The sequence below is a fragment of the Passer montanus genome, unplaced genomic scaffold, assembly GCF_014805655.1.
Source record: "Passer montanus isolate IOZ18808 unplaced genomic scaffold, ASM1480565v1 scaffold44, whole genome shotgun sequence".
NCBI classification, from domain to species: Eukaryota; Metazoa; Chordata; class Aves; order Passeriformes; family Passeridae; genus Passer; species Passer montanus.
The window spans coordinates 2636171-2663294 of record NW_024369262.1 but is presented as its reverse complement, the minus strand read 5'-3'; the positions used below and the strand labels follow the sequence as shown (position 1 = coordinate 2663294).

The following is a 27124-nucleotide window of genomic DNA, read 5'->3' as shown; positions in this document are numbered from 1 at the left end:
ACACAAGCTCCTGGATCAGCCAAAGGGAGCTGGCAGCCCAGAGCTGTCTGGGGCAGGCAGCCCCTTCGTGTTGGGCAGAGCATGGCTTCCCCTGTGGCTCCTGGGCAGGCTCTCTGCTTCGGGTGGGAATATGTCATTAATTTTTATACCTTCCCCTGTAAACCATCGACCCTTTTTATGATGTCATGAGGGATTCCTTAATTTTGCAGCTGCTTCCTGGTTACGTCAGAGAAGAGCCTCCCGTCCTAGAGCCCAGCGCTGCAGTCCAGGACGGCTGGAAACAAATGAAGTGTTGAATATCTAATGGCTTCCACAGGGAGAGCTGCTCCATCCTCCCCAGGCCCCCGGCATTCCTCACCTCCTAGGCCTCCCTCCTTCCTTCCCTCGGACAAGTTCAGGGTTGCAGAGGGAGCTGCAGGCTCCTGGGCGGCCCCAGCTGCTCTGGGAACACGTGCAGCGAGTTCCCCGGTGCTGCTGATGTGACCAAGACCCTGCCAGGGCCTTCCTGCCTCTCCACGGGGGGACATCAGCACAGGGAGGTGGTTTGGGGGCATCCAGGTTGTTACTAAAATCCTGAGATGGTTTGGGAGAGGTCCAGCCCTGTGTGCTGCAGGTGGTGATGTTCAGCTTGGCCACGGTGGTGGAAGGACCGGGGCATCCTGTTTGCTCAGAATCTGGGAGCATCCTTCCAGGAAAGCTGCCCATCGTTCCCAGGGTATCAGCCAGGGCTGAGCAGTGCCTGCAGGTTCCCAGGCTCTCTCGGGGGCAGATGAGTGTGTGTGTGACTCGCCAGTTCCCAGAGCTGGGAGTGCCAGTGACTCACAGCTCCCCTGCGAGGGGGTGGCGGGGAAATGCCCCACAGCTGTGAGCATCCCCCTCACTTCTGCTGCTCGATATTCCCGAGGTTGTGTGCGGTCTGCACCAGGCTGGGCCGGCAGCAGGGCTCTCCTCACCCATTTCCTGCAGACAGCCCCAGCCCAGGGGGCTGCCCTGCAGCTGTGCCAGGGCTATGTCTGGTGGGAGTGACTCATGGGGAAAGCTGTGTCTGAGAGTGAGGGAGCAGAGGAATTGCCTTCAGGTGGTGTCAGCTCCGAGGTGACCCCAGCTCGGGTCTCTTCCCCTCAGGGCAGCAGCCAGCTGGTGAATCAGTTGTCTGTGCCTCCAGAGTTGATGTGCTGACACATCAGGCTGGTGCCTTCGCCCCCAGCCCTGTGCTCACCGAGCTCCTGCAGCTCCTGTGTCCCCTGGCCAGCCTGTTATGTCATCCTTGGGACTGTGTCCACAGAACTGTTCGTTCTTTTGAGTGCCTTCCCATACAGTCCTTCACCCTGTCACCAGGAAAGGTGGCTTCAGCTGTTGTTCCCTGGGAGCAGAGCACATCCCTGCTGCTCTGCCAGCACTGGGATCACCTGCTGCCAGCACTGCTCTGGGCTTCCAGACCTGGAGCCACAGCTCAGGTGAGGACAGATAGGCCAGCATGGAGACTGCCCCCCTGGAGCCCTCCTGACCCTCGGCTGAGGCAGTTTGGTTGCTCCAATCAAAGGAATCTGCTCTCCTTTGAGATTTGTTGGCTGGGATTGTTTTAACTGTGGAAGGTTCAGCGTTCCTTGTGTTTTGTTAGCTGGGATGGGTGGATGGGGGAGCATGTCCTCTGCTTGCTTGTAAGCTTGGGGGTTGCTGTGGCGCCTTTCCACCCGAACTGGGGGCACACTCGGAGCAGAACAGCTGGGGGCCCTCACTCCCAGCCCTGCCCCATCCCTGTGAGCAGCCCACGTGTCCTGTGCTGGCTGTGCCCCGATTGTCCCTCGCAGGATTTCCTTCAGCACATGGCACTCAAGCAGCCACGAGAAGCTTCCTCCAGCAAATCCCTCTCCTCGTGGGCGGCTGCCCCTTGCTCTTTTCCCATTCCCATTTCCTGTGGTTGGTTGTGCTGCCCTAATAAAGGTTTGGCACTGCTGTTTTGCACACCCTAGTGGGAGAGGGGATGTGTTTATCACTTTTCCTGGAGATTATCTGTTTAAGCACTCTCTGACAGTTACAATAACAAGGGCAGCGCGTTGTGTTTCCCAGCAAAAGGACACTCGCTGCTGAAAGATGTATAGCACTAATTAGAAATACATAACATCCGGCCACATGGCAGCCTTCTCCCGGCCGCTCCATTTCCTGAGCTCAGACGACTTTGACGACAGTTGGTTTATGTTTTCCATGAATATAACGTTCTCAGAGAAGCACAAATTTCTCCCCGCTACAAAAGTCCCCTTTCTCTCTGCCTCTCACCCTCTCCCCTGTGGAGCAGGTAGATTGATGGCTGCGGGAGTCCTGGCTGGGGCTCTGCTGCAGGCTGGGTGGGAGCAGAGCCCACAGACCCCTGGAGAATCCAGGTAGGAGCTTGCAGAGGGCGCTGCAGCTGCTGATCCACCCAGCTCCCTGCAATCCCTGCAGGAAACTGCCTCCTGCTAGGAAAACAGCACTCTCTGTGCAGCCCAGACCTCAGCTGGGGAAAAAAACCTCTTTCCTACACGCAAAGAAACAGGAGGACTCTTCTTGATCTTCACAAAAACCACCCCTCGCTGGTTCCCAGTTGGTTTTGCTCTGTTCTTGCAGTCTGATGCTCATCAGCTCCCATTTTTATCATCCCATCCCTCTCCCTCTCTCACCCTTGGGCTCTGCTTCACAGCAGATCTCCTGGGCACCAGTTGGAGGAGCCTGGGTCCAGTCTCCAGCTCAGGCACTCATACAAGGACATTTTTACAAAAGTCCCCACCTGCTGGATGGGAGCAGGGCACTTGCTGTAACACAGGTGAAGGGAGGTAGGAAGATGGAGCTTGCTCAGGGAGGTGAAATCCTAACAAGTTTTAACTGTTGAAACAAATTCCTACCGAGTATGGAAAAACTGCTGTCTTTCAGATGTTTATAGCTTGGCTAAGTGTGGACAGATTTCTAGTAGGACAGGAAAACTCTCTGTTAAAGAGGTTATTCTGCAGCAAAATCTCAGATCCTTGTTCCAGGATTTACAGTTGCTAGATTAGCTGAAGGAAAAGGTTGTAAGTGTTTTTTTTACAAAAAGGGGTAAGCCACTATCTTGGTTCCTAGCCTCATTCTCACAAGTGGCTGAGCTGTTTTGGCTGAAGATTTCCAGGAGAATTCAGGCTGACACAGGCACCTAGCATGGAAACTTCAGCAAAGTCTGAGCCAGCTAGAAAAAGGGGCTGACAAGTGGCAAGTGTCAGGCAGGGTGCTCAGCACTGTTGCAGCTCATGTCCTGCTGCCAGTCTGGCCTCCAGAGCCCTGACATTCACTGCAAGGCTCTGCAGGGCTGTCATTTATTTTTCTGGTGCAGAAAGACAGATCTTTGAGGCAGATTCAGCCTATGAAGTGTGGGGTAGTACAAATCAGTCATTTCAAAGTGTTTGGTGACTGAAAATGCTCTGCCCGCTCCTTCCTAGCCCCATGCAGGGTTCCACAGACTGCAATGTTGCTGATGTTAATGTGGGGCTACCAGTGGTCCAGAAACAGCTCCAGCCTAAGGAAGCTCCCCAGAGGAGGCTTTTTAGGCCAGCTCAGCTGGCTCCAGGGGCTGTGTGTTGGTACAACAGCACAAATGAGGGTGTGCATTTACCCTGAGTCAGTCTTGGCTGCGAGTGCAGGAGCCCTGACCTTAGGTTGTGGTTTAACAAGCAGTTATTGAGGCAGCAGTGCCAGCTTTGCCCACCTGCCTCTGCACCCACGCAGCACCTCTGAAGGCAGTGGCACAGCTGAGAGGTGACATTTGTGAGCCTGCTGAGCACTGGTGTTCTCAGGGTGGCTGCGCAGGCGAGAGCTGAGAGGTGACGTGACAGGAGCTGTTTATCCAGGGCTGGCATTAACAGGGACGTTTGCTGGCTTACAAGGGGAGAAAGGTGGAGGGGGAACATGTTGTGGTTGGTGGTGTTGGATGATTTCCTGTGGAGTGTCACTGCTGTGGCTGCTGGTGGCACAGAGGAGCCACAGCTCCAGCTACCTCAGAGCTTGTAACCTCGTGGCCCCTTCCTTTGTGTGTGATTTCTTTCCACAGTTGCCTGACACCTCCACGGTGTGCCCCAGCTGTGCAGCGTGGCTGGTGTGAATTGGGAGGGTTATCTGATTACAGCCCCATTTGAGGTTTCAGGGAAGGAAGTGGAGTGGATTTGTGGCAGCTTTAACTATTGGGGTGCCATTGATGCCACTTGAAGTCTCTGTCACCGAGCTTTGGTGACAGCCTGTGGGGGTGGGGTGCAGGATTACCTGTCACTCATTCTGCTTCACCTGCGCCCACTGGGGATCTGGGGGAGCAGATCTGGGAATTGCAGTTTGCCCTGACTTGGGCAGTCAGGATCTCTCTGCCCGTGCTTGTTGGTCTGGGGCAGCTGGTATCTCCATTTTTACTAGTGCTGTGCAACTGCAGGGACCGAAGTGACCTGAGTGTCACTCCATCCTCCAAAAACATTGCTTTCCAATAAGTTTGTGTCTTACTGTGCATTTCCAGCAGCACAGACGTAATTACCAGCTCAGGTCAGAAGTAATGATGCCCTGTGGGCTCCAGAGCAGATTTGTTGCTCCAAACCTCACTACAGCATATTTTCTACAAAATGTTTTCCTCTTAGTGCCAGGGTAGGCTCAGACACTGAGTGGGTCCAGAGAGTTGGTTTCCTTATTGCCCATCACTCAAAACATTTTACAAGTTTCTGTTTAAACACCCAAGTGCTTTGCCCTTCATACCCTTACCTTGTCTGTCTCCTGTGGCAGGGGTAGCCTGGGGTTTGTCCCCGTCCTCTGTTAGCCCTGGCCACTGGCTCCCAGCTGGGGCAAGCCAAAGCTCCCAGCCTCCCGAGGAGAGTGGTGAGAAGGCACAGAGAGAAAGTTTCTCCTGATTTATGGTGCTTTCCTCTTTTCTGCTATAATTAAGCTCTTAAAGGCCTTTGCTGGTGCATGTTCAGGGGTCTTGAGCAAGCACCCACCTGGATGTTTGTCTTTCTCTGCTGGAGGATTCTCCTGGGAATGAGGCTGATGAGCTCATCCGGTGAATGAACTTTCAGGACTGGGGGAGTTGTGTGCGTTTTGTGAGTTTAATGATGAGCTGACAACACCCATGGTAGCTGAGCTGGAAGTGTGTGACAGCAGCCCTTTAAGTGTGGGTGTGCTAATGCTCTTACCTGCAGAGTGGGCAGCTTTGCAGGCTGTACCAGGGCTGAGCATTGTTGGGGTACATCAGAGCACCGTGGCTTTATGAGCTGGTGGGCACACAGATCATGTTTGCAGCAGCACAAGATGTTTGATGGACAGCTGAACCTGCCACAGCTCAAGTGCAGGAAACTTTTTACTGTATTTTGGCTGTTAAATTTTGTGTGGGGAACTTGTAGCCTGCAGCAAGAGCTGCTGGTGGCAGTGGGAAGGGCTGGGACCAAGCCTGGCCACAGCCACCACAGAGCTTTTGGAGCCAGTCTCTGAAATACACCCTGAAATAAAGGGTGCTCGTCACCTTCACCATCACAAACACTGAAGCAGATGTTTTAAGCTTTGCCTGTTTTGAGGGGGTCAGGATGTAGCTTTTGCACCAGCTCAGTTTGGGGGTCACTGTGAGTCTGGCTGGAGCACAGTTCCTGGAGCCTTGGAGGCTGCCCACTCAAAGTGTGGGGGTCCATGCTGAAATGCCCAGAGATTTTCACCACCCAGGGGACTTGCCAGACTCAGGTGTGGCAGCTGGACCACCGTGGTCTTGTTGTGTGTCCATTTAAGACAAGAAGGGAAGACAGTCCAGCATCTCACCCGAGCACAGGGGAGGGAGTGCGGGGAAGATGACTGTAATTTCTTGGACTGGACTGTGGCCAGAGCACTGGGACTAACACTCTTAATTGTGGGAAAGGCTTCATGAAAGAGATTTACTGTCCCAGAGTGGTCACATCTTTAGTTTTATGTTTCCTCCAAAAGCTGACGGCCCCTGTAGTACAGCACTTCCTCCTACCATTGCTCTGCGGCATCAGCTCAGCCCTGGCTCCACGAGCAAAGCACCCTCTTTCAGCTACCAGGTGCCTTGGTGCTGCTTTGGTTACCCTCCACACTGGGTGCTGAACTCCTTGACAGCTGTAAGAATAGTCAATCAAGCCTTCAGATATTCCTCCCTATTTTTCCTGTATTTTCTTGGTGTGTTCTTGTCTTTTTTTGGATGTTTTTAACATCCCACCCCACTCCTCTGAAATGATCTGTCCTTAAAACCCCACTGTTTATTCTGTGCACCTCAGGTGTTTTGCTAGCCCTGGCTTAAACGTGGTCCCAGTGTCTTGCTCTAATCCTCTTGCTGTTTGCTCAAAATCCCTGCTCTGCCTCATCTGGGCAGTTGAGCTCCCAGCCCCTCCGTGCTGACGTGTGGCTGGTGCTGATGTCTCCAGCAGAGGTGCCTGGGAGCTGGGGGGCTCTGGGGGCTCTCCCTCCCTGTCTCAGCCCTGGGGCTTCACTCAGCCATCCAGAGTCAGTAGCTGTGAGTTTGTAGAAGTCCTCTGCCAGCCTTGAGGAGCTGTTCTCAGGTGGAAGCTCTGATGCTGCAGTAAGCCAGCGAGGAGCATCCTGCACAGAGCAAACAGCACTGATGGGAAGGAGCCCAGTAAATGTGTGGGTTCACCCCAGCCAGCCACTCCCCCACATCCTGGGAAGATGTGAATGGGGAGCAGAGGAAGTTGGGAGGGAAGAGGCTTCCCTTGAGGCTTAAACCCCTTCTGAGAGCTCTGGGGCAGGCTGGCATGTCCCACAGCACCCCTGGCCTCCCAGCCTAACCCAGGGCTGGCTCCAGGCAGTTCCCTCGAGCCAGCTCCCCGCTGCTCTCAGCAGCCTCAGAAGTGGTTTCTGGCTGGGTGTAGATGTGCCGGGGGGATTGCTCTCACTCTGAGCCAGCTCTCTTTGGAAGGGCTGTGGTTGTGTGGCATCTCCTTGAGTAACAGTTCCAATTAAGCTCTCTTGACAAGCTGTTGTGTGACTGTGAAACTAATGGGAGGAGCCCCCTCCTCAGCTGCTGAGGTTAAAACTCCAGCAGGGACAGAGATCAAACATGCAGCTAATTACCCTTTTAACACTTAAACATCCCCTCCTCCTCAGGGGAAGGCATCAACCCCAGCAGCAGCTTCTGTGCTGGGAGCCCTGAGTGCCAGCATGGTCCTGGCTGGCTCAGCACATGGCGTGGGGCTGGGCATGGTGTGGGCAGGGTGGCTGCAGCCTCTTCCCACTCCAGAGCAGCTACTCACCACCTTTGTCCTCCCTGCATGGAACAACTGTGTCTGGGACAGGTGTAAATTAGGGAGTTGCTCACTCCTGCCCCTCATGGGATGCAGAAAGGGAGGCTGTGAAGGTGACACCAGATCTGACCCAAACCCTCTCTGTCTCCTAGAGTGCATCTCTGAGGATTGCCGCTCCGTCATCCAGGAACAGGCCACGGCCCTGGGGCTCTCCATGTTTGCCCTCCTGGTCAGGAGGTGCACCAGCCTGCTGAGGGAATGTGTGCCAGGTAAGGGCTTAGCAGCAGGATCCGTGCAGGGGCCCACGAGGCAGCCTGGTGGGGGTCAGGCCTTCATTGCCTGCTGGTTTTTACATCCCTTCTCCTCTTTTGGGACCTTAGGATTCTCCCCCAGCATCCCAAGCTCTGCCCAGGTTTTAGCTAGATCAGCTTCAGGAAAGCCCCTGGTGTGTGCAGACAGAAGTGTTTGGAAGAAAGGGATAGACGGATTCTCCCCCAGCATCCCAAGCTCTGCCCAGGTTTTAGCTAGGAAAGCCCCTGGTGTGTGCAGACAGAAGCATTTGGAAGAAAGGGATAGAATGATGAGGCCATGCTTTCTGCCAGCAACTGGGAAACTTCCTAAAACTGGGACCTGGGAATCCTGTCTCTGTGATTGGTGCAGTGGCACCCTGCTGCCCTCAAGAAAAGGGATCACAAACACCCTGGCTTGCCCTGCAGGGCAGTCCACGGAGGGAGAACAGATCTGTCTTTGTGCTTGCTGTGGGTTGTGGCTGTTCCCTTGTGCGTCCCAGGCTGGGATGTTGGGATCTGTGTCATACTTTCCCAGTCCCTGCCTGAGCCTGGCTGTGGTGAGCTGCCTCAGCTCTCACGTCTTCTATTTGCAGTTCAGCCACAAGAGATGGAGCAGGAGGATGAGGAGGACGACATCAAGGTCTCTGCCTTGCCCCAGGACCTGAAGGAGCTGCTCCCCAGTGTGAAGGTCTGGTCGGACTGGATGCTTGGCCACCCGGACACCTGGAATCCTCCTCCAACGTCTCTTGAGCTCCCCAAACAGTACGTGCACCCTCTGGTTTCTGCTCCCTGCCTGAGCTCCTCGTGCCACCCTTCCCCCTTGCTCATGCTTTACTGCTGGCTGTGGCACTGTGACCTGAGCACCCAGGCAAGGCCTGCCCAGGGAATGTTGGGAATTTGTCACCCTTGGTGACACAGTGACTTCTTCATTGATGTGTGAGTGGGGCTGGAGGGTGCCTGGCGGCTGCCCTATTTCTCCATGTGTCAGAAGATGGCTTATGAGGTGGATTTTTACTTTCTGCTTAGGATATGCATCTGGTTTTGTTGGGATCCCCTTCTTTTAGGTGTTCTGCTGGCCCAGCCAGCTGGACAGGCAGGGCCTTCCTCTGGACCAGAGGGAATTCCATCTCCAGCATAAGGGTTTTGTTGCCTTTATTTTGACTGAGTCAGACCAACCTTGGTTGGGCCAGCTAGCCTGGAGCAGCTTGCCCGTTCCTGGAGCTCCAAAAGTCACCTCCCCTCTGCTTCAGAAACCGCTTGTCCCTACCCTACAACACACAAAAGGGTTAATTTTTTAAACTGGCCGATTTCAGCCCATTAGTCCATAATGCGGACTAGGCAATTTGCATATTTTTGGACAGAAAATTGAGCGAAGGGGCCAAGTATGGAGTATGCGAAACGGCATCTGAGCATGCTCCGTAGCTGCTTTCCCGCAGGATTTTCCATCTGCCTCCGGTACTCCGGATCCAGAGCCTGAAATCACGTCTTATTGTTAATCCAAAGGAGCCAGAACCCTGGGTGATGGGAAGGAGCATTAAGAGTAATCCAGCAAAGTGGCTTAACCATTAATGGGTCCCCGCTCCGTGCGTCAGGTCCAGTCCCGCTCTCCTGGTTTATTGCCTCTTACTCCAGTTCTTTTTCATTTGGCTGAGGAAATGGAAATCTCACACAGGAAGTTCTGGGCCTCATTTTGTGGAGATGGAGTCTGTTTTCTGTTTGTCGGCTGCTCGGTGTGGGACCGCTGCCTGCTCATGTGAACTGCTGCCCATCTTTGGGCAGGAACTCAAACTGGGATCCGTCACGTGAGCCCGGCTGCACCAATCCCCCCTTCCCCTCGCGCTGCCTGCGCAGGGAGCCGCCGAGCCCTTGGCCACGGGCAGCCTCGAGATGGAATTTCTGATTGGCTTCACGCAGCCAGCGCTCGGCGCCTGCCCTGGGACCGGCCGCTCCCCCTCCTGTGGGGCACGGGGCTCTGTCCCCCCGGGTGATGGAGCAGGTGCCAGCTCCTGCTCACCCGTTGCGGTGGGAGAAGGTGCTGGTGGTGGTGGTGGTGGTGGTGGCAGCCCACCCCAGCTCTTGGGGGAGTGGTGGGCATAGACTGGGGGCTCTACTCCCCAAGATCCTGATGTGTTCAGTGGAGGAAGTATCTCTTGTCTTGCTTGGCGTCTTCATGGCGGGTGTCCCTCTTGTCCCACTGTGCCCTTCCTATCCCCATGTTAGCTCCCAGCTCCTCCACTCTGGTGCTCTTTGGCTCTCGTGGAGGATCTGCCTTAGCCACGCTGCTCTTCCAGCCCAGATCTCTTGTATGGCTGGGTGTTGGTGGTCCAGGACTCTGGGACAGCAGTGGTTGATCTTCCATGGAGATGCAGGTAGTGATGAACAGCAGGGAACCAGCTCTGCTCTTGGGCATGACCTGGAATTTGCAACATTTGCCCTGGGGATAGGAAAAGGAAAGGAGAGCACTGGGTTAGTGTTTCAGCTCTCTATTGACACAAGCCTGCTGGCTGCCCTGGGGCTCTTCAGGAACCAGGTAGAGCCACCGAGTCCAAGGGTTTAGATAGGAACAGCTTCAAAGAAGTTTAGAAGTAAAACATGGGTCAGAGCAGCAGGCGTGGTGGAGTAAGCCAAGGTTTCTGGGCAGGGTGAGCTCAGGAGCAGGGAGAGCACGTGAGGAGCAAGTGCAGATGCCAAGTTACAGAGCTGAGTGAGGGGCCTGGGCCGTGTCACACATGCTCCCAGTGCTGGGACATGCTGTGAGATCCACCACTGCCAACAGAGAAGATGGCTGGATACTCTTAAACCACTTTCCTTGCCTCTTGTGATGGCATGGGCACAGAAAAATGATGTAGAAATCCCCTGAAGCACAGCAGCGCCCTGCAGAGATGCCATGAATGTGCTAAAGCTTCTGGAAAAAACAGGCCTCATACCCACCTGGAAGCCCACTCAGAGCCCAGAGCTCTCATCAAAGAGCAGCTCATCCAGGGCCAGAATGCTGGGCTGGGCTCGTGGCCAGCAGGGCAGCTTGGCAGGACGCAGCCAGAGCTTTGGGCTGGGGCTGTGTGTCCCAAGGCCTCTCTTGCCATGTTTGCAATCGCTCCTTCTTCATATGGGAGAGAGCTGGGGGACTTTGAGAACGTCTAAACTCAGCCCAGCTGTGGCAGTTGGTTTATTGCTTTCAGCTGGTACTTGAACCCGGGTCCTGGTCTTGGAGTCTTTCCCAGGTTTAATCCCCGGAGCTTTCTCTGCAGCTGTATGACACTGCGCTGACCCCGAATGAGGATAGGAAAATAGAAACGGTGCCAAGCCAGAGTCTCTTTTTCATTTGGAGTCTGGCTGTCTGCCCATGACCAGGGTTACATAATGGGAAACATAGCTGGGGCTCTGGAGAGCCCGCGTTTCACCACGCTGCCCAGACCTTCGCGTTCTGATGCTATATATCTTCCTAATTGTAGCTCGGATGCATTTATCACACTGCTGGATTTGAGTCCTTACAATAAAAAAAAAAAAAAGAAAAAAAAAGCAAAACCAACCCCACACCAAATTCCTCAGCTCGCTGCTTTCCCCCTTGGACAGAGGCAGAGGGAAAGGTGTGAGGGGCGAGCGCTGCCGAAAGCCGGCAGATGGATGTGAGCCATGCAGGAGTGGGCTCGTGGAGTGGGATGAGAGCCTCAGGAGGCTGTGTCTTCACAGTCGTTTTTCTTGGTGGGAGCTTGGGAATGAACCCTGGTTTCTGGCAGGCAGCCTCTCCCTACCTGGGGGCACAGCAGTCTTGAATTGAACCCAAGCGAGAAGCTCCGTCTTTCCCCACATCCACCCTTCTTGGTCTGGTGCACTCCTGCAGCTCCTGGCCACACTGCATGGTCATCACTGCTCAGGGGATGCACTGGAACAGATTTTCAGTTGTTGGACTTCCTAACTACCTCTCTGTGTGAATTTGAGAGGTGAAAGGTGTCCTTCCTATTTTGGAAGAGGTACTCAGCGAGCTTTCCATGACTCTTTCCTCATGTCTTTCCAGAATAGGAGCTAAACTTAACCTTGGACATCTCTGCTTCAGTGCCTCAGTAATTGTGTGTCTGAACCAGGTGTTGCCAGGTCTCCTAGCAGCAAGCAGCTGTCACTTCTGTATCTTAAAATTAATTTCAGTCTTCATGTTTCATGGCAAACCTTGTGTCGAGTGTCGAGTTCTCTGCAGGTGGTTGTTTAAGGCAGTTGGAGAACCAGCTTTCAGACCAAATGTCCCCAGGAGTGAATTGCAGAGATTGGGGTGTAAAAGCAGGGATTCAGGGAAAAAGGGAGCAGGGTTGCTCCCCTGAGTCAGAGATATTGGCAGCAGATGGGTCAGAAGGTGGATCTCCAAGGAGGCTGCTGTATAAGTGACTCTATCCCATTTTGGGACATATGGCTGGGAGGAAGGTGAAGAGGGCTGGACAGAGCTGCTCCTTGCTCTGTTCTGTTGCCACAATTAATCCACTGCTAAATGAAGCAGAAGGACTGATGGGGAAGCCACTGACTAGACACACACTGCTGCAGGGCTGACCCTGGCAAATGCATGCTCCTTCCACACGGGGCCAAGGGCCTCTCAGTTTGTGGAGACTGTCTGCAAGCATTTAAAAATGGTTAATTTAAACCAAGTATTAAATTAAATCCAAAAGCTGTGAGCACATTCTAGAGCTTACCTTCCCAGAGAGATGTGCCAGATCGCTCTCATCACTTCGCTCTTGTGGAGAAGTGTCACTGAGATGGCAGCTCCCACTGGGAGGGATGGACAGAGTCTTGCACAGAGGTGCCAAGACATTGCTGGAGTTTGCTGGAGACTAAATGGAAAATCCCTTTTGCAGATCCCATCCTCAGCAACTCTGGCCACCAGAGTTTCCCTATCGAGACATCAAAGCCAGGGTTCAGAGGTGTCTCAGCAGTGTAAACCTGGCTGAGATTTGAGATAAAGTCGACCAAAGGAGAAGCCAAAAGTCTCTGTGGAGAAGGGGGCTGTGGCAAAGCTGGTGCTGGCTGGAAGAGACTGCACCTCTCCTGGGTAAAGAACATCCCCAGCTCCAGAGTGGGTTCCTGGGAGCGGAATGGGTTTATGGGTTTATGGGTGCCTGGCTGGCCAAAGGGACTGTGTGCAGGGCAGAGTGGGGGAAATCCCTGATGCAGAAGGGCTGTGACCACCTCATCCTGCTCTGAGCCCAGACCAGGGCTGCTGAGGGCCTTTGGGAAGAGCTCCCATGGCCAACCCTTTTTGCTCCTTGCAAAGGAGCCGCTTTCAGTTCATCTTCCCGTGGTCCAGGAGGGAGGACAGGCGGGAGGAGGAGATGCAGAGCAGCTCATCCGGCGGGCACAGGGAGCTGGCAGTGCCGGTGCCCGGCCCCGGGAGCAGCGGCCTGAGGCGTTTGCCATCTGCACGGCAGCGTGGCTCGGCAGCCGCCGGGAACACAATGCAGGGCTTCTTCTGCGCCGCGCTTTCCGGGTTTGTGCTGCAGCTGTGCAGTTTGGATGTTAGTGTTTAAACAAGCTGGTATTACACAGGAAATGGCCACCTCCACAGGCCCCCGCAGGCTTGTAACGTGGGGTCATTGTGCTTGATATTAATCACCAGGCAGCGCGCGCCCCCGGTGAGGATGGTGGGGATTCGGTGAGCATCAGGCTCGCCCTGGCATCCTCTGCTCTCCCCATGCTTCGGTGTGTGCCTTTTGCCTTGTGGTGATGCCCAGATGGGCATCATCGCTGCCAGGAGCCCTGCCCAGCCTGGCCGGGGTGGCTCTCAGCCCCGGGGCTGCAGTCCAGCTCTCTGCACACTTGCTCTCGCCTGGCCGGGCCGTGTCCGTCGGCGTTGCAGCTGGGCTGCGCTCACACTGACAGCTACATTAAACCTGGAATCCTGAGGCAATAAAAAAGAAATTAACTCTTATTTTTTTTTCCTGTCCTAGTGGAATAAGCAAATGTAAATGTGTCTGTGGGGAAGTGAATGAACCCCCGTTCCGAGGAAAGACCTCGCGCTCACCCCCTTCTCGCTTCCTCGGTTAAAAGCTCTGGGAGCCTCGTCCCTGTACCTGGGAGCTGCGTGCCTGGGCTCCGTGTCAGTAATTCGGGGCCTCCCTCCGCAGAGGGACGGTGAAGCCGTGGCACTGTGCATGCACAGAGCTTCCAGGCACCTGGAGCTGCCTGGGCTCTGCACAGAGGCTCCGGCACTGCCGTGCCGGGGGGTGACACAAGGCAGAAATAAAGCCTGGGGGTGGCCGTGAAGTGGTCCTGGGCAGAGGCAGTGGGGAGGAGGAGGCTGACAGGGCTCACAAGTGTTGTGTGACCTTTCCAGGGCAAGTGCATGTCCCAGCAGGAGATTCCCAGGGCTGTAGGTGTCAGTGTGAGCCGTTTGTCCACACTGGTTTTGCCAGCAGCAGCAGCTGGTGAATGATCTTGGTGGTGGCAGTGATGGGAGATGTGCTGCAGAGGAGGAGCTGCACCCGAGAGGGTGGCAGAAAATGGTCAGAATTGATCTCTGCAGTGCTGCTCTACCATCACAGGAGAAAACCAGGGAAAAATGCCAGCACTACTTCTTTCTTGGCTTTCTGAAGGCTCTGCAGGGTGCTGCTGGGGTAGCAGTGCAGTGAGAGCTGGCTACCCAGGGAGCCAGCAGTCTGAGGTTTGACTGAAGTGAGCCCAGGGTGGGAATCTGTCACATCTAGGGCAAATGGGAGATGTGGCAAGGCACTGTCAAGCTGTAGGTGAAGGATGAAGTGACAGGGGCTGCTCTCACACTCAGGGGTGGTGAGGGGTGCCCTGCCTGGCAGTGCTGCTGAGGGGGAGAGGAAGGGAGCTGCTGGGCTGGGTGCCTGCAAGGACATTAGCAGTGCCAGCTCAGTGACTGTTCCTGTGGTATTTTTCTGACTTTGGATGCCAAGCCCTGTGGAGGGAGTTGCTCCCTGTACTTTATCTGTGCTGATACTCCTGCCACCACCACCCTGGCTCTGCAGTGAATCCCAGTCCAGCCCAGCATCCTGCCACTGCCCTCTGCCTCCCTCTCACAGTGCTGTCATCATCATCCCCTGCCTGCAGCTCTATTTTTTGGGAATATGGGCAAACTCTCTGCAATGTGTTCCTTTCCCCTCTCCTCTACCACGGCCCCATACACCTGGCTGTCCCAGCCCCCTGGAAATGTCCCCTGCATCTCTGCCTGTCCCCAACACCCCAGTGCTCTCATTCCCCAGCAGTTTTGGGCACTTTTCCCATTCCTCTCCCTGCTGATGCCTCTGCACCTCCTTCATCCCAGCGAGCCCTCGTGGCCGTGGGGCCCCACCAGTGCTATGTGACTGGCCTCAGGCAGCCAAGCCCAGTTGCCAGCAGGGCACTGGGGGAGGCTGAGCCTCCCAAGCCCTGTGCATCTCCCATGGGCAGAGCTCGCCTTGGAGGTGGCCCAGAGCAGCCCTATCACATCCGGTGCTTGTCTCTGCAGCCTGGGCCGGAGGATAAACTATCAGGGCTGTGGGGCAGTGGATCATTCCTCTTATTATTTTCTTCTTTTGCAGATAGGGGTCGTGGAAAGTTCAGTTCCTTTTAACCCTCGCAGCTCTGTTTATTTTCCAGCTGGTAGCACAAACGCAGCGTTTCCCATTACATCACAAAGGGCCTCGGACAGATCCCTCCGAAAAACGTGTTGCAACTGTTTATTTTTTTCCATATTTAAACATTTCTGACAGCCAGACCTGGCTGAGCCAAGCCATGGAGCTTTGTGAATGAACCCAGCTCCTGGTGTCTGTGAGCAGAGGGTTCTGAAGGACCTCTCCTCCTTTGCAGGACGTGGGCTAGGGCTGGCTCAGGGACGTGGGCGACTCTGCCTTACATGTGTGCTGATTACGTGCCGGGCTTTGATTAATGGCTCCTCATTCTGCCTGGCTCCCAGGACGCTCTTGAAAACAAGATGTTTCATTTCAGTGTGCTTTCCTGGTACATTGATTCCCGTAAATAACCGAGTGCAGACTCTGTCCACCTGGAGCAGTTCAAAGAGCAGGGGGCCTCCCTCCAGCCCTGGGCTGCCTCGGCCCGCACCGGTCACTGCTGCACCCCCGGGGATGCTGGATTCCCTGTGCTTTCCTCCAGAGGTGTGGGCTGGAGGAGCAGCCCACCAGAAGCCCATCAGCCCCAGTTTCCCCTATTTCCTACTTAAATCCCAGTTTACATCCTAAAAAAAACCCCAATCTGAGTGTTTGTAGAAACAGGAGGGGGAAATGCAGTGTGGGACAGCCTGGTCAGCTGTAGTAGCCCCATGTTTGTTGCTTGTTTCTCTGCTTTCTCCACACTGGCTCTCCTTGGGGTGCTGGCCCTTCCCTGGGTTGTGCTCAGCCATGGGGATGTGTGATGGGAATGCATGGAAAGCAGGCCAGGGCTCCTGTGTTTGCACCCTGGACATCACTGCCACTCTGGGAACGTGAGACATGGCAGAGGCAGCTTTGCAGGTCACTCGTGAGAAACAAAACACGGCTTTAACCCCCCATGGCAGGGGTTCAGCTGTGAAAATCTCTGTGGTCACAGCAGATAGGAGCTGTGTGAAGGAGAGGATGCTCCGGGCTGGGCTGGAGCCCCCCAGGGTGGATTGGAGCCATCCAAGAGCCCCTTCAGCCCCGACAGCAGCGCGGGTGTTCTCTCTGTCCTTCCAGCAGCCTTTAAAATTGAGTCACATCATCTGGAACGAGCTGGGTTCTGCACCGGGAAGCTCTCCCCTGGGGCAGAGGTGGGCAGAGCAGCGGCAGGGGGACACCCCGGGAGCTGTCCCCGTGCAGGGAGCTGGCGGGTGAGGGTCACAGTGCTGGTGGGGTCGGTGCCAGCGCAGCTGCAGCGGGGCAGGGCAGCGGCGGTGCCGGCCTCGCCTGGCCTCACCTCTCTGGTATTCGCTGCAGCATTGCAGGCAACTCCCAACGCATTCCAGCCCTGAATTGCTCACGTCTCTCCTCGTTCTCCCAGGGTCTCAGTAGATGTGTGGGCGACGCTGGCTGACTTCTGTAACATACTGACCACAGTGAATCAGTCGGAGGTGCCCTTGTACAAGGACCCAGATGACGACCTTGCCCTGCTTAGCCTGGAAGAGGATCGGCTGCTCTCGGGCTTCGTTCCCCTGCTGGTCGCCCCCCAGGAGCCCTGCTACGTGGAGAGGACCTCGGACAAGGTCAGCAGTAGGCCAAACATCCCCCCTCGATTCCTCCAGACTTTTATTCTTGGGAAGTTTTCTGTGCAAACGGAACACGATTAAGTCATTGAGAAGGGTGTTAAGGGAAAATATCGACCTTTCAGCCGCTGACATCCAGCTCTGTGTCATGAAAACCCCTCTCGACTTCCTCTGGTGTGTGTGTGCTCGCTGGCATGTTGTATATACGATCATTTCCTCACTTGTTTAAATAGTGCAGCTTGTGTTGGCAGAGCTCTCGGTGCACTCCAAATGGTTTGCATCATGCTTAAAGCACCCTCCCCCTCCCCCCGGCCACAAAACTCTGCCTTAGGAAGGCAGCCAGGACTTTTTTCCTTCTCTAAAGAGGAGAGTGATAAATAGGTGACTAGAGAGAAGCAGACACCATGTGTTAACGTACAAAAGGCTTTTAGGAATATGAAGCATTCCCCACTGCCCGCTCTCTATTTTCCTTTCTTTGCTCTAGGAGCCCATTCTAGGCTGAACTTTCCTTTGGCTGTTTGTTTTTAGAATAATGAAATCAGTTCCCTTGTTGATATGGGATTTTGGGTCTGCTCTCTGCCACCACCTGGCCAGGAGGGATCTGGGGGCTGCACTTGGAGAATGTGTCAGAGCCTGGTGGGGGATGGAGGAGGCACAATGGCATTTGTTTTGCACGCCCTTGGAGGCACGGCAGGATGAGAGTGGCTCTCAACAGTTTCCTGCTCGGAGGCAGAACTGCAGCTCCGAAAACGTGGCTCATCTGGGAAGCTGCAGTGTCCCCTCCCTGAGGGGTTGATGCTCCAGGAGGAGAAGTGGGGATGCAGAGCAGGTTTCTGTGGAGAGCCTGCGTGTGACAATGGCAAGGTGCCTTTCCCTGTGCCACTTCTTCTTCATGACACTGTCCTGAAATGACAGTGACAAATTCAGGACCTTTCTCACAGAGGGACCCAAAGGTGCAAATTTCTGTTTCACTTCTCTGTCTGCCCCAACCTGTGCTCACAGCACTGCCTGCAGCACGGGAGCACAGGCTTCCAGTAAAGCCAGGAGCCCTCTCAGTTTGGGGAAGCAGTTTCATCCAGGAAGTGTCTGTGGAAGCATGAATTTTCAAGGTTCTGTTTGACAGGGTTAAAATAAGAAGCGTGCAGTTGCCATTGCTGCCCTAAGGTTTGCCCAGTGTGTGTGGTGGCCTCAGGGGTGTTCTGCTGGGGACAATCCAAGTGTCCCTATACAGAGATTCTTTTCCCAGCAGCCACAAACCAGAGCCCCCAGCAGGCAGGTGAGGTGGCTGAGCAACTGTGGTGCCCTGTAACTTGTGGGAGGGGGTCAGTATTCCCTGAACTCTGCCTCCTCCAACCTCACACCAGTTTATTTGGAGTGCCATCTACCTGCCCTGCCAGGCACTTGCACTCATCTTTGTGTCTTTGTCCTGTAGCTACACCTGAGCTACCGAGCTGAGTTCTCCCTGTCCCAGCTCCCTTTGGTTCTGGTGCTTTGTAAAGAAACTGCACAACTCCACAGGTGGGAGTTGGTGCCCTCACAGCTCAGCAGCAGCCACCCAGGAACTCTGGAATATCAGGCATGGTGTTATCTCAGTTCTGCTGGAAAAGCAGCACTGATCCCAGAGGGAAGCAGCCAGGCCTGGCTGTGCCTGTACCCCTTTATTTCTTTCTGATCAGTGTTTTTGTTAATGGTCAGACAGGTGAAACAGCAGGTGTGCATGTTCACTGTGCAGAGGGCACCTGAGGGGATGAAGGGGAGGACAGTGAGTTAGCAAAGAGAGCTCAAAAGCCTGATTTCCAAGAAGAGCCTGGGTGAACTGAGGCTTTTTAGTCTAAAGGAAATTCAGAGAAAAGGCAGAGAGGAGAACAAGGTGTCCTCCAGCTTCATGCTGAAAAGCACAGGAAGGAACAGGCAGAAATTGTAGCAAAATAAATTAAGAAATTTCAGGAAAAGTTTCATACCTTTGGGTAGTCAGCACTTGAAAGCAGCCTCCTTAGTGAGTCTTGAGGAACTCTCCAGCCTTGGAGATTTTAAAAGCAAGCTGAGTGACTCTCTGAAATACAGCTTGGGTTGAGGTAAACACCTTGGAACAGGAGGCAAAGTGACCTCTTTGGGTGATCCTACCCCATTTTCTGCCATTTGGAAATGCTCTAGAAAGAGACTGCAGTGGCAGCTGCATCAGTGCAGTCAAGTGACTGCCCTGTTCCACAAATGTTATCCCTCTGCAGCATTAATGGAGGAATTGTTGGGCTCTGCAGGAGTGGGGTGCTGCAGAAGGCACTGCAGAGCCAGCCAGACCTGAGGCACAAACCCACATGGGAGTGACTGTGAGCAAAATACAAAAAGGCACTTTTTAGCAAAGAACCCCCCCAACCCAACTTAAATTTGTGTGCCATCTCCACTCCACCATCTGCTCCTTGCCCTCCCATGCAGGGCCCAGGTGAATCCAGCTCCTGGCAGTTCATCAGTTCAAGGCCAGGCTGGACAGGGCTTGGAGCAGCCTGCTCCAATTAGTAGGAGATGTCCCTGTCCATGGCAAGGGGTTGGAGCTGGATGGTCTTTAAGATCCATTCCAACCCCAACCATCCTGAGCCTGTGGGATGCTTTTCTGGGCTGTTTGCATGGAAGGTCTGTGCTGAGCATGGTGGAATTTTGGGATCTGTGTCCCTGAGCCTCCAGCAGGCAATGGCAGCGGAGCAACTCTCTGGCGCTGATTTTTTTTCCCATACTGATTTTTCATTGCTTTTTAGCAGGAGTTATTTTTTGCACCAAATTTCTTTCTGTTGTGTTCTCAGTCTTGGCCCAGTTTTCAGCCCAAATTCTTTGCTGGAGAGGCAATGAGAATGTACTGCTCTTTATATGGCACAATGTGAATATCTTGTGGGTTCTGGTGTGCCAGAGTGACTCTGGGTCCTTTTTCTACCACTTGCATGACTGGAAAGAGGCAGTTGGCTTTTACTACAAGGATATCTCACCTTGCTTGCTGATGCTCCAAAATCTTTCCCAATTTTTTTACCCTCTAGCTTCTTAATTAATTTGTAACATTTCAGAGGAAAAGAATCTGTTGAAAGGCAGAACCAAAAGGAATTGGGCTTAAAATGGTGTTGGGCTCTTTGCTCTACCAAGAGGGTGGTTGTTTTGTAAGCTGCATAGGACAAACACTGTGCTTCCCACTCCTTTTTGTTCTCCACGTCCCATTTAGCAGATGGAGTGCAGAATTCAGCCAGAGTTCCTCAGTAAGTTTTTGAGCATTTGGCCTGGCTCTTATTTTGAGTGAAAACGTTCTGACTCCGTTCGCTGCCATGAAGCCGCGCGTTCGAATTCCTGCTGGAGCCAGTGGGACACTTAGAGCTTCCCATCGTCTCTTGCACTGTCATTGGAGCTGTAACCAACAAAAGCTGGCTCTGGGGTGAGCAGAGCTCAGAGTTGTTTTCCTGGGTGTGTGTGTTGGGCACATCTCCACTGCAGCTTGTGTGATGGAACACCACCGACCGTACCAGTCAGCAGCAAACTATGCAGCCTGGTGCCTGAGCTGTCAGCTGTGTCTGCAGCCTCTGCAGCCCCAGGAGACACTGCCAGGACCTCCCTCACCCAGCCTTGGACCCCAGGCAAGAGCTGGGAGCAGCAGCATGGCTGAGTTAAGGTCGGGAAGGGGGAAGGTGGCAGCTGTGGAGTTGTGGTGCTGGTAATGGAAAACACTTGGGTCGTGTTGAGGTTAAAGAGAGTCCTGGTGATGGTGCGTGGGTGCAGCCCTGGAACCTGGGGCACGTCCTGGATTCCTTAGCTCTCAGTGGATGTCTCAGGAGCATTCTGCTCTGCAGTGACCCCATGGAGCTTGTGGCAAAGCTGGAAGAGAGCTGCAGATATCCCTGATGTGGAGCAGAGCAGGGAGGTTCTCCTCTCTGCAGGCGTGGATTGCCCACATCCCTGCAAGCTCTTCATGGGCTCAGCATGTGCATCCCCCAGGTCTGTTCCTCCAGCACACCCTCTGCCACATGCCCCAGCCATGGGCAGATGTGGAGGAGAAAGTGTTAATGTCCCTTCCCACAATAAACCTCTCTGCATGGGGGGTCCTGAAACCCGAGCCTGTCTCTCCTCCCCCAGCCCTGACACACGTTAATAAAAGGTTTTTAAACGCCAATAAAAAGGCAGCAGCCCCAGCTCACCAGGTCCGGGGCCCAGGGTCCTTGGGAAGGCACTTCACAAATGTGTTTTTTGCATTTTCAGGCTTTTGGCTGGTGAATAAGATTGAGGAGAAATACTCCTTCCCCTGATAACAATACAGTGAGACGCAGGATCAGCAGTGTGTGGATTAAAACCAGACGGTGCATGATTAATACATGTGCTTATAGGGCCAGTCACCGTGGTTCCCTCCTCTCAAACAGAAAGGCACTTTTTTTCCTTTCCCTCATGTGCAGGCTCATGTGTGGAGTGGACTGTCTCAGATACTCACCACTCAACTGGTCTCAACCCTGTCTCACCTCACCAGGCAAATGAAAGCCCTAAAACGCGAGGCTCTGAAAATTAATTAGCAATATTTTACTGCCAGACCTACAAGCTGGGTATTGCGTGGCTCCTCCAGCTCTGGGGTGGCCAGTGAGCTTCCCACACTCGGTGCTGTTCCTTGTTTCACTCACCTGTCAGTGCAGATAGCCTAAGTCCCAAGCTTTATTCTCCTTAGAAATCCCAAATCTCCTCCCTCTGCACTGTCCAGCCCAGGTGGATAGTTCAAATGTGACCCTCTCTCTAGTTGCCCCAACATGCTCAAGATTGGGCAGTAGCCTTTGGATTAGCTGTTTAGGAGCTAATTATTATTTAGACTTGGGCTAAAATTAGTCTTGTCTTGTTATTCACTTCACTTATTTATGGTATTTCAGTCTTCCTAAGACTCTCAGAGATCTCTTGGCAGCCTGTAGTCATGTCTCATGCTTCTTGGAAAGGGAGCCCCAGGTTTAAAAGCCCAGGAGGAGTAGCTGTTGGAGTGGCTGGGCTTTGTCATGCCTCTAAACACCAGAATTTTTGTCCTTTCTGAGACCTAATGACTCCTGGAATGCCAGGGATTAAATCCACCTTGGAGTGGCCACACTGTTGTGATTTTGGGAGGACTTTTTGCAAGGCATCAGAGAAAAGGTAACAAGACCAGAGCTCTGAGAGCACAAACTCTTTGTAAGCAGAGAGAAAACCCCAGTGAGCAAATGTAACTTGTTTTCTCAGCATCCTTTCCATATTCCCATTCCATAGCCTTGGAGCATCTCCCTCCAGCTGGCAGGCAAATGCTCTCAGCCCATGAGAGCGAGAGCTTCCAGCTTGGAGTTTGGTCCAGAGAGGAAAAGGGAAACTGTGAGCAGAGATCGGAGCCCCAAGTAGGAGAGTCCAATGAGGAGTCATCCTTGAAAAACTCCTTCCATTCCTGCCTGCCTTGGTTTCCAAACAGGCAGGGAAAGATCCCTGCCACGGGCAGCCCTGCTCGGAGCTGGGACTTGGCAGGAGCTGGCAGCCCCGAGGCAGCAGAGTTAGAGATGTTTACATTTTCTGACCAGTATGTGAACTCCATCCCAGCCTCGACCTTCCCTTTCATGTGGTGCCTTTGGATTGTAAAAGGCAATTAAACTAAATTATGGGCCATGTTGGAAGATGATGTCACGGGGTGATGGAGGAGAGGCTGGATTTTATGCCACCATGAAGGTAGTGTGGGGAATATCACCTGCTTTGAACTCCTCAGCTGTCCTTGGCATCACCTTGAGCCATGAGTGCCAGGGGCTGTGTGGGCACTGTGAGAACCTCTCTCTACCTTTGCCAGGTGCCTTTAGCTCAGTGGGAAGTGCCAGGCTCAGTCCATGTCCCCAGGTCTGGGTGGCAGAGGAGGCAATGCTGGTGTCTGTTGTGCTGTTTTAAATGCAGCATTGTAGCAATGGGCACAAGTTCTGTCCAGTGACTGCTGCAACATCTCCTAGGGTTGTGCAGGGTATCTTCCAGAGAGGAGTCCTGTTCACTTATTGTTTGGCCTCAGTTTTTAATCACTTTTTAAGCCAGGAGAGTTCTGAGGATATTCTTAAAATTGAGTTTCTGCAGCTGAAGGTGAAGCGAGCTGATGGCAAACAAGCACTAGCACAGCACGAGGAGGCTGAATCCAACACTGGAGAAATCTGCAATGTGGAATAATAGTTCAGCCTCTTGAAGGGGGGGGTGGGTTAAAAAAAGGAAAAAAAAATGCAATAAATCTAGCGAGTGGAATCTGCGGGAAATGATCCCATCTGGAAAACTCCAGTGCTGGTGCTGCTGAAGGCTTAAGGAGCGATGCAGATCGCAAAAAGCAAAGCCTGCAGTCTGAGGATGACAGGCTGCTTAATTGATGTCCATTGCAACTGGTACTCTGCCAGTTTATGTTGGCCACCTGCCAGCGTGCTGTAATTTTGGGGCCAGGTGTGAAGCGTTTCTGTTCCATCTTGTTCCCAAGCACCTACAGAAGCCTCACACATCTCACTCGAGGCTGCAGCCCTGTAGGAAACAGCTGTACAGGTATAGGTGAAAGGAAATGTCACAGCTGGGCTGGGAGCCCTCCCCCGTGCCTTGCCCAGGGCTGTGTTTGGGGGGCCACCCCCTCCCCTCCGCCCCCACGCTGGCTTTGGGGAGGTGGTCACTGTCACAGGCACACCTGCCTGTCTGTCAGCAAGGTGCTTTGAACATCAGGGAACTTCTGGGAAGAATGTACAGGTCAGAAACCCCCTCTTCAAAGAGGAGCCCAGGGTGGTGTGTGTCAGTTCTGGGAATGGGGGATCCAGGCCGGGAGAGCCCCGGATGCTGGCCAGCTGGGGAAGCTGTGGCCATCTCCACTGGTTTTTTCTGCCTCATGAAACCACAAGGAAATTTCCAACAGCAGGTCTTGTAGAAAGCACAAACCCTCGATTCTGGAAGGCTGAGAACCCTTCAGGATCCTCAGCAAATTGTCACCAGGCCCAGTTTCAGTTGCTGTTAAAAACATGCATTATTTCCCAGCAAAATTTGTTTTGTCTCAGTTTCCAATAATTGAATTTTGCTGTAGGTTGAGAAGTCATGGGGTGCTGCTCTAACTCTGATATGTAAATGTATCCAAAGTCCCCCCAGATCCCATCCTGTTTTTTATAAGCTGAATAGATGGAGTGAGAGGCAGGACAGTCTGGGGCATGGTTTGGATCCCCTGAGCTGCTCTCCTGGTGTGTTTGAGCTGTGACTGTCCAGGCTGCACATGTTATTCCTCAGGAGGAGGTGACACTGTGCTGTCCCACTGTCCTCTATACCCATGGACACTCCCAGTGTCCTGCAGCCTTTGCTCCTTCCTGCAGGCACAATTTGGCATTAACTGTGGTAAATAGCATGGGGTTTGTTCCTAAGTAAGTGACTGAGCAATCCCAAGTTTTTGCCTGTTTCTGAGCTGCTCTCTTGAAACCTCGGGAGGGTTTGAGTCAGTGTCTAATCTGCTGGCTTTATCAGGAGAGGTTTTCTTTGTCCAGGTCACTGAACCTATTGTTAAGCAGCATAAGCCCAAGCAAGCTTCCCTGCAGCCCCGCCAGCACTGCCCTCCTGTTTACACTGACATTTTAAGACCTCTGCTGACCAGATTTTAATCCAGGCCGTATCCTGTGCACTGCAGTCTCTGGGGCATAGGAGCTTTTCACATCCTCTGGCCCGGCCGTGCCGCGTGCTCGGGGCTGCTGACGCGCGGCCATGGCATCGGGCTGTGAAACTGCTCTGGGGCAGCAGGAGCTCAAAGCCCTGCAGCCCCTTTGCCACAGCCAAGTGTGAACAGGTCATCCCCTAGCCCTGGGCAGGCAGGGTGGCGAGGAGGAGCAGATCTAACAGCAGCCCCCCCGTGCAGAGCCGGGGTCCTGCTGCTTTGCCCGGGGCTGAGGGCTGTGTGTGGGAACTGCAGTCACACTGCGAGGTGAGGAACCACCTGCCAACGTGTTAAGATCCAGTTACACATGTTCTCTTCACCCTCTGTGTCAGTGAGAGGCAGAGTGGCTTTGTGGTCTGGGCACAGCTTGCAGGGAAGTACAGGGTGCTGCCTTCCAGGCAGCCCCATCTCCTGCGGGGGGGGAAGAACCAGCAGCTGGTGGAAACAACCTTCCCTGTCCCTGAAATGCCTCTTTCCTGGCTTGGGGAGGGAAGGAGTGCTACCACAGCGCGTGGGGAGTTTTCTCAAGTGGCTTGTGATGTTTCCATGCCTTCCTCCCCAGCCTTGGATGCACCTCTGCCTCTCCTCCAGGCTCATCTTGGACAGGGAGCTTCAACCACAGTGTGAGCTCCAAGTGAATCAGGGTGTGAGCTGTGCACGTGCCCCAGCACGTGTCGGGTGCTCAGCCAGCCCTGCACAGCTTGGCTCTGCTGTCAGCTGAAGGCTCTTTTAAAGTGTTTTCTGGAAGTGGATGGGATCATCAGCTCGAGGCAGAGACTGACAGGATAAATCAGCCCTGTCCCACGCCTGGGGTTGGATCTTTCCGTGCGGATCAGATGACGCTCATTGTCCAGCGTCCTCACTTGTGCCATGGTCAGGCCAGGTTTGTGTCATGAGATGGGAAACTTACTTGTGCTTAGTCCTTTTGTCCTAAACTTACTAAAAAGTTTTTGTCCTTCTGTCCTAAAAGCTGCTTCCAGGGGTTCAGCACAGATTCTTGGGAAACGGGAAATGTCCTATTCAAGAAACTCGCTGACCTTGGGAATAGTGGAGTGACCTAGGAAAGGAGAGTCAGACCATGTGCAGCACCTCCTTGGAGCACACAGTGCTTCCCTTGGGATTTTGCAGTGGGAAATGGCCTTGTTTCTGCTGCCCCAGCACCCAGATAGCACAAAACCTGTCACCTCTTGGCAGGGCATCAGGCCCAGAGAGTGCACAGCTCTGCCTGTGCAGAGGTATTGCCACAGCTTTAGTGTACTTGGAATGACATATTGGAGCCCAGACCTCGTGGAATTTGCTGATTAGTCTATAAGTGTATTGAAAGGCCTCATTAAAACACCATTAATGCTGGATCCCCTCCCAATGAGCCATCTCTTATTGCTACCCAGAGAAACTCTGAGGAAATGGAAAGGCTGCTTTGGCTGGCTGAGCTGTCCCTGGGCATGAAGCGTGGCCTGAGACAATCTTTGTGCTGCTCAGGTGTTATTGTGGTGCTTTGCATCACATGAGAGGTCCTTGGGACTCAGGGTTGCATCTTTGCCTCAACTTTGCCAGCTGGATAAGCTGCCATTGCTCAGACTCTTCTTTCTGGTACTAAACTCAGTCCTTGACCTGACTCTTGGCCTCTGCCCATGGCTCAGCTTTAGAGGGACCCTCTTTTATGGCACTGTTTTGTCTCTGCCCAACTGAAATGCTTAAATCCCATCTGAAGGCGAGGACGGCTGTGGTCTCCACCAAGGCAGCTATGGGAAGGACCTCAGGAAACCCTAAAAAAGACCCAATTAATAACTCCTCATTGTTATCCTGAATAAGAAAGATCCACGTCCTGCACAGCTTGCCAAAGAAGTGGACGGGGTGGAATGCAGGGAGTGGTCAGCCCAAATAACAGATGGGGATCTACTCTGTCTCTATGGGAGACGGAAGGTGACCTCTGTCATTGAGCTTGGAGTCTGCTCCCCACGTTTCTGCTCCCAGCTGAAGCTTGTGTTGTTTTTGTGGATGCCAAATCCGTTTGCCAGCGCTGGGCTGGGGCTGGGCGAGGTTGGAGAGCCCAGCTCCCATGGCAGGACAGAGTTGTCACCCTCAGTGCCCTCCTGCTGACACATCCCAAACCCCAGAGAGAAGAAGACACCACCATAATCTTATTTATTGATTTTTTTTTTCTCAAAGTCATTGAAGTCAAAGCGCTTCCCAGGCATTAATGAACGTATCTCCACAACACGTTGTGACAGAAGGAAAAGCAATTTCCTTGTTAGGGATTGGCAGCAGAGGTACACAGGGCTGAGGGACCGAGCTGGTCCCACAGGAAGCCTTGGCTTCAGGATGAGAACAAACCCCTGATACCCAGGATTTCAGGCCAGTGCCTCAGCCCCAGGCCACCCGTGTCCCTTAGGAAGACAGGGGGGTACTAAGGGAAGGTTCATTGGGAAGCATTCAAATTCTTCCCAAACACAGACCCCACATGAGCAGCTTGACTGCTGCTGGCCTGGCTGTGTCTGTGGTGGGACGTGAAAAATGTTGGATATTTAATCCAGCAGATAATTTAATGCATTTTCCCCCATAATATATTTGCATATATTTCCTTAAACATAAGGTAAAAGCCATAATTTATTTAAATCAACAAAATTTGCCTTAACTTTTTACATACAGCATTTTACATAAAGCATTTTCTCCACCATATGTAACAAATATTTGTCTATATGTTTATATATTCTGAATAGTGACAACTATGGTTCTTATTTGTAGTCATTTCATTGATTTATTTTTTTAAACTTTCCCAAAA

General features: G+C 53.3%; 1 protein-coding gene across 2 annotated transcripts in view; it reads left to right on the top strand.

Moving 5' to 3' along the window:
- SMG6 (SMG6 nonsense mediated mRNA decay factor) overlaps window positions 1-27124 on the top strand; it is a 107563-nt gene that overhangs the window by 45495 nt on the left and 34944 nt on the right. For both annotated transcript variants that reach the window (XM_039720514.1, XM_039720515.1), the window contains exons 11-13: window positions 7394-7510; window positions 8125-8293; window positions 16487-16688. In XM_039720514.1, the coding sequence (XP_039576448.1) occupies window positions 7394-7510; window positions 8125-8293; window positions 16487-16688 (488 nt within the window). The remainder of the gene's footprint in view (window positions 1-7393; window positions 7511-8124; window positions 8294-16486; window positions 16689-27124) is intronic.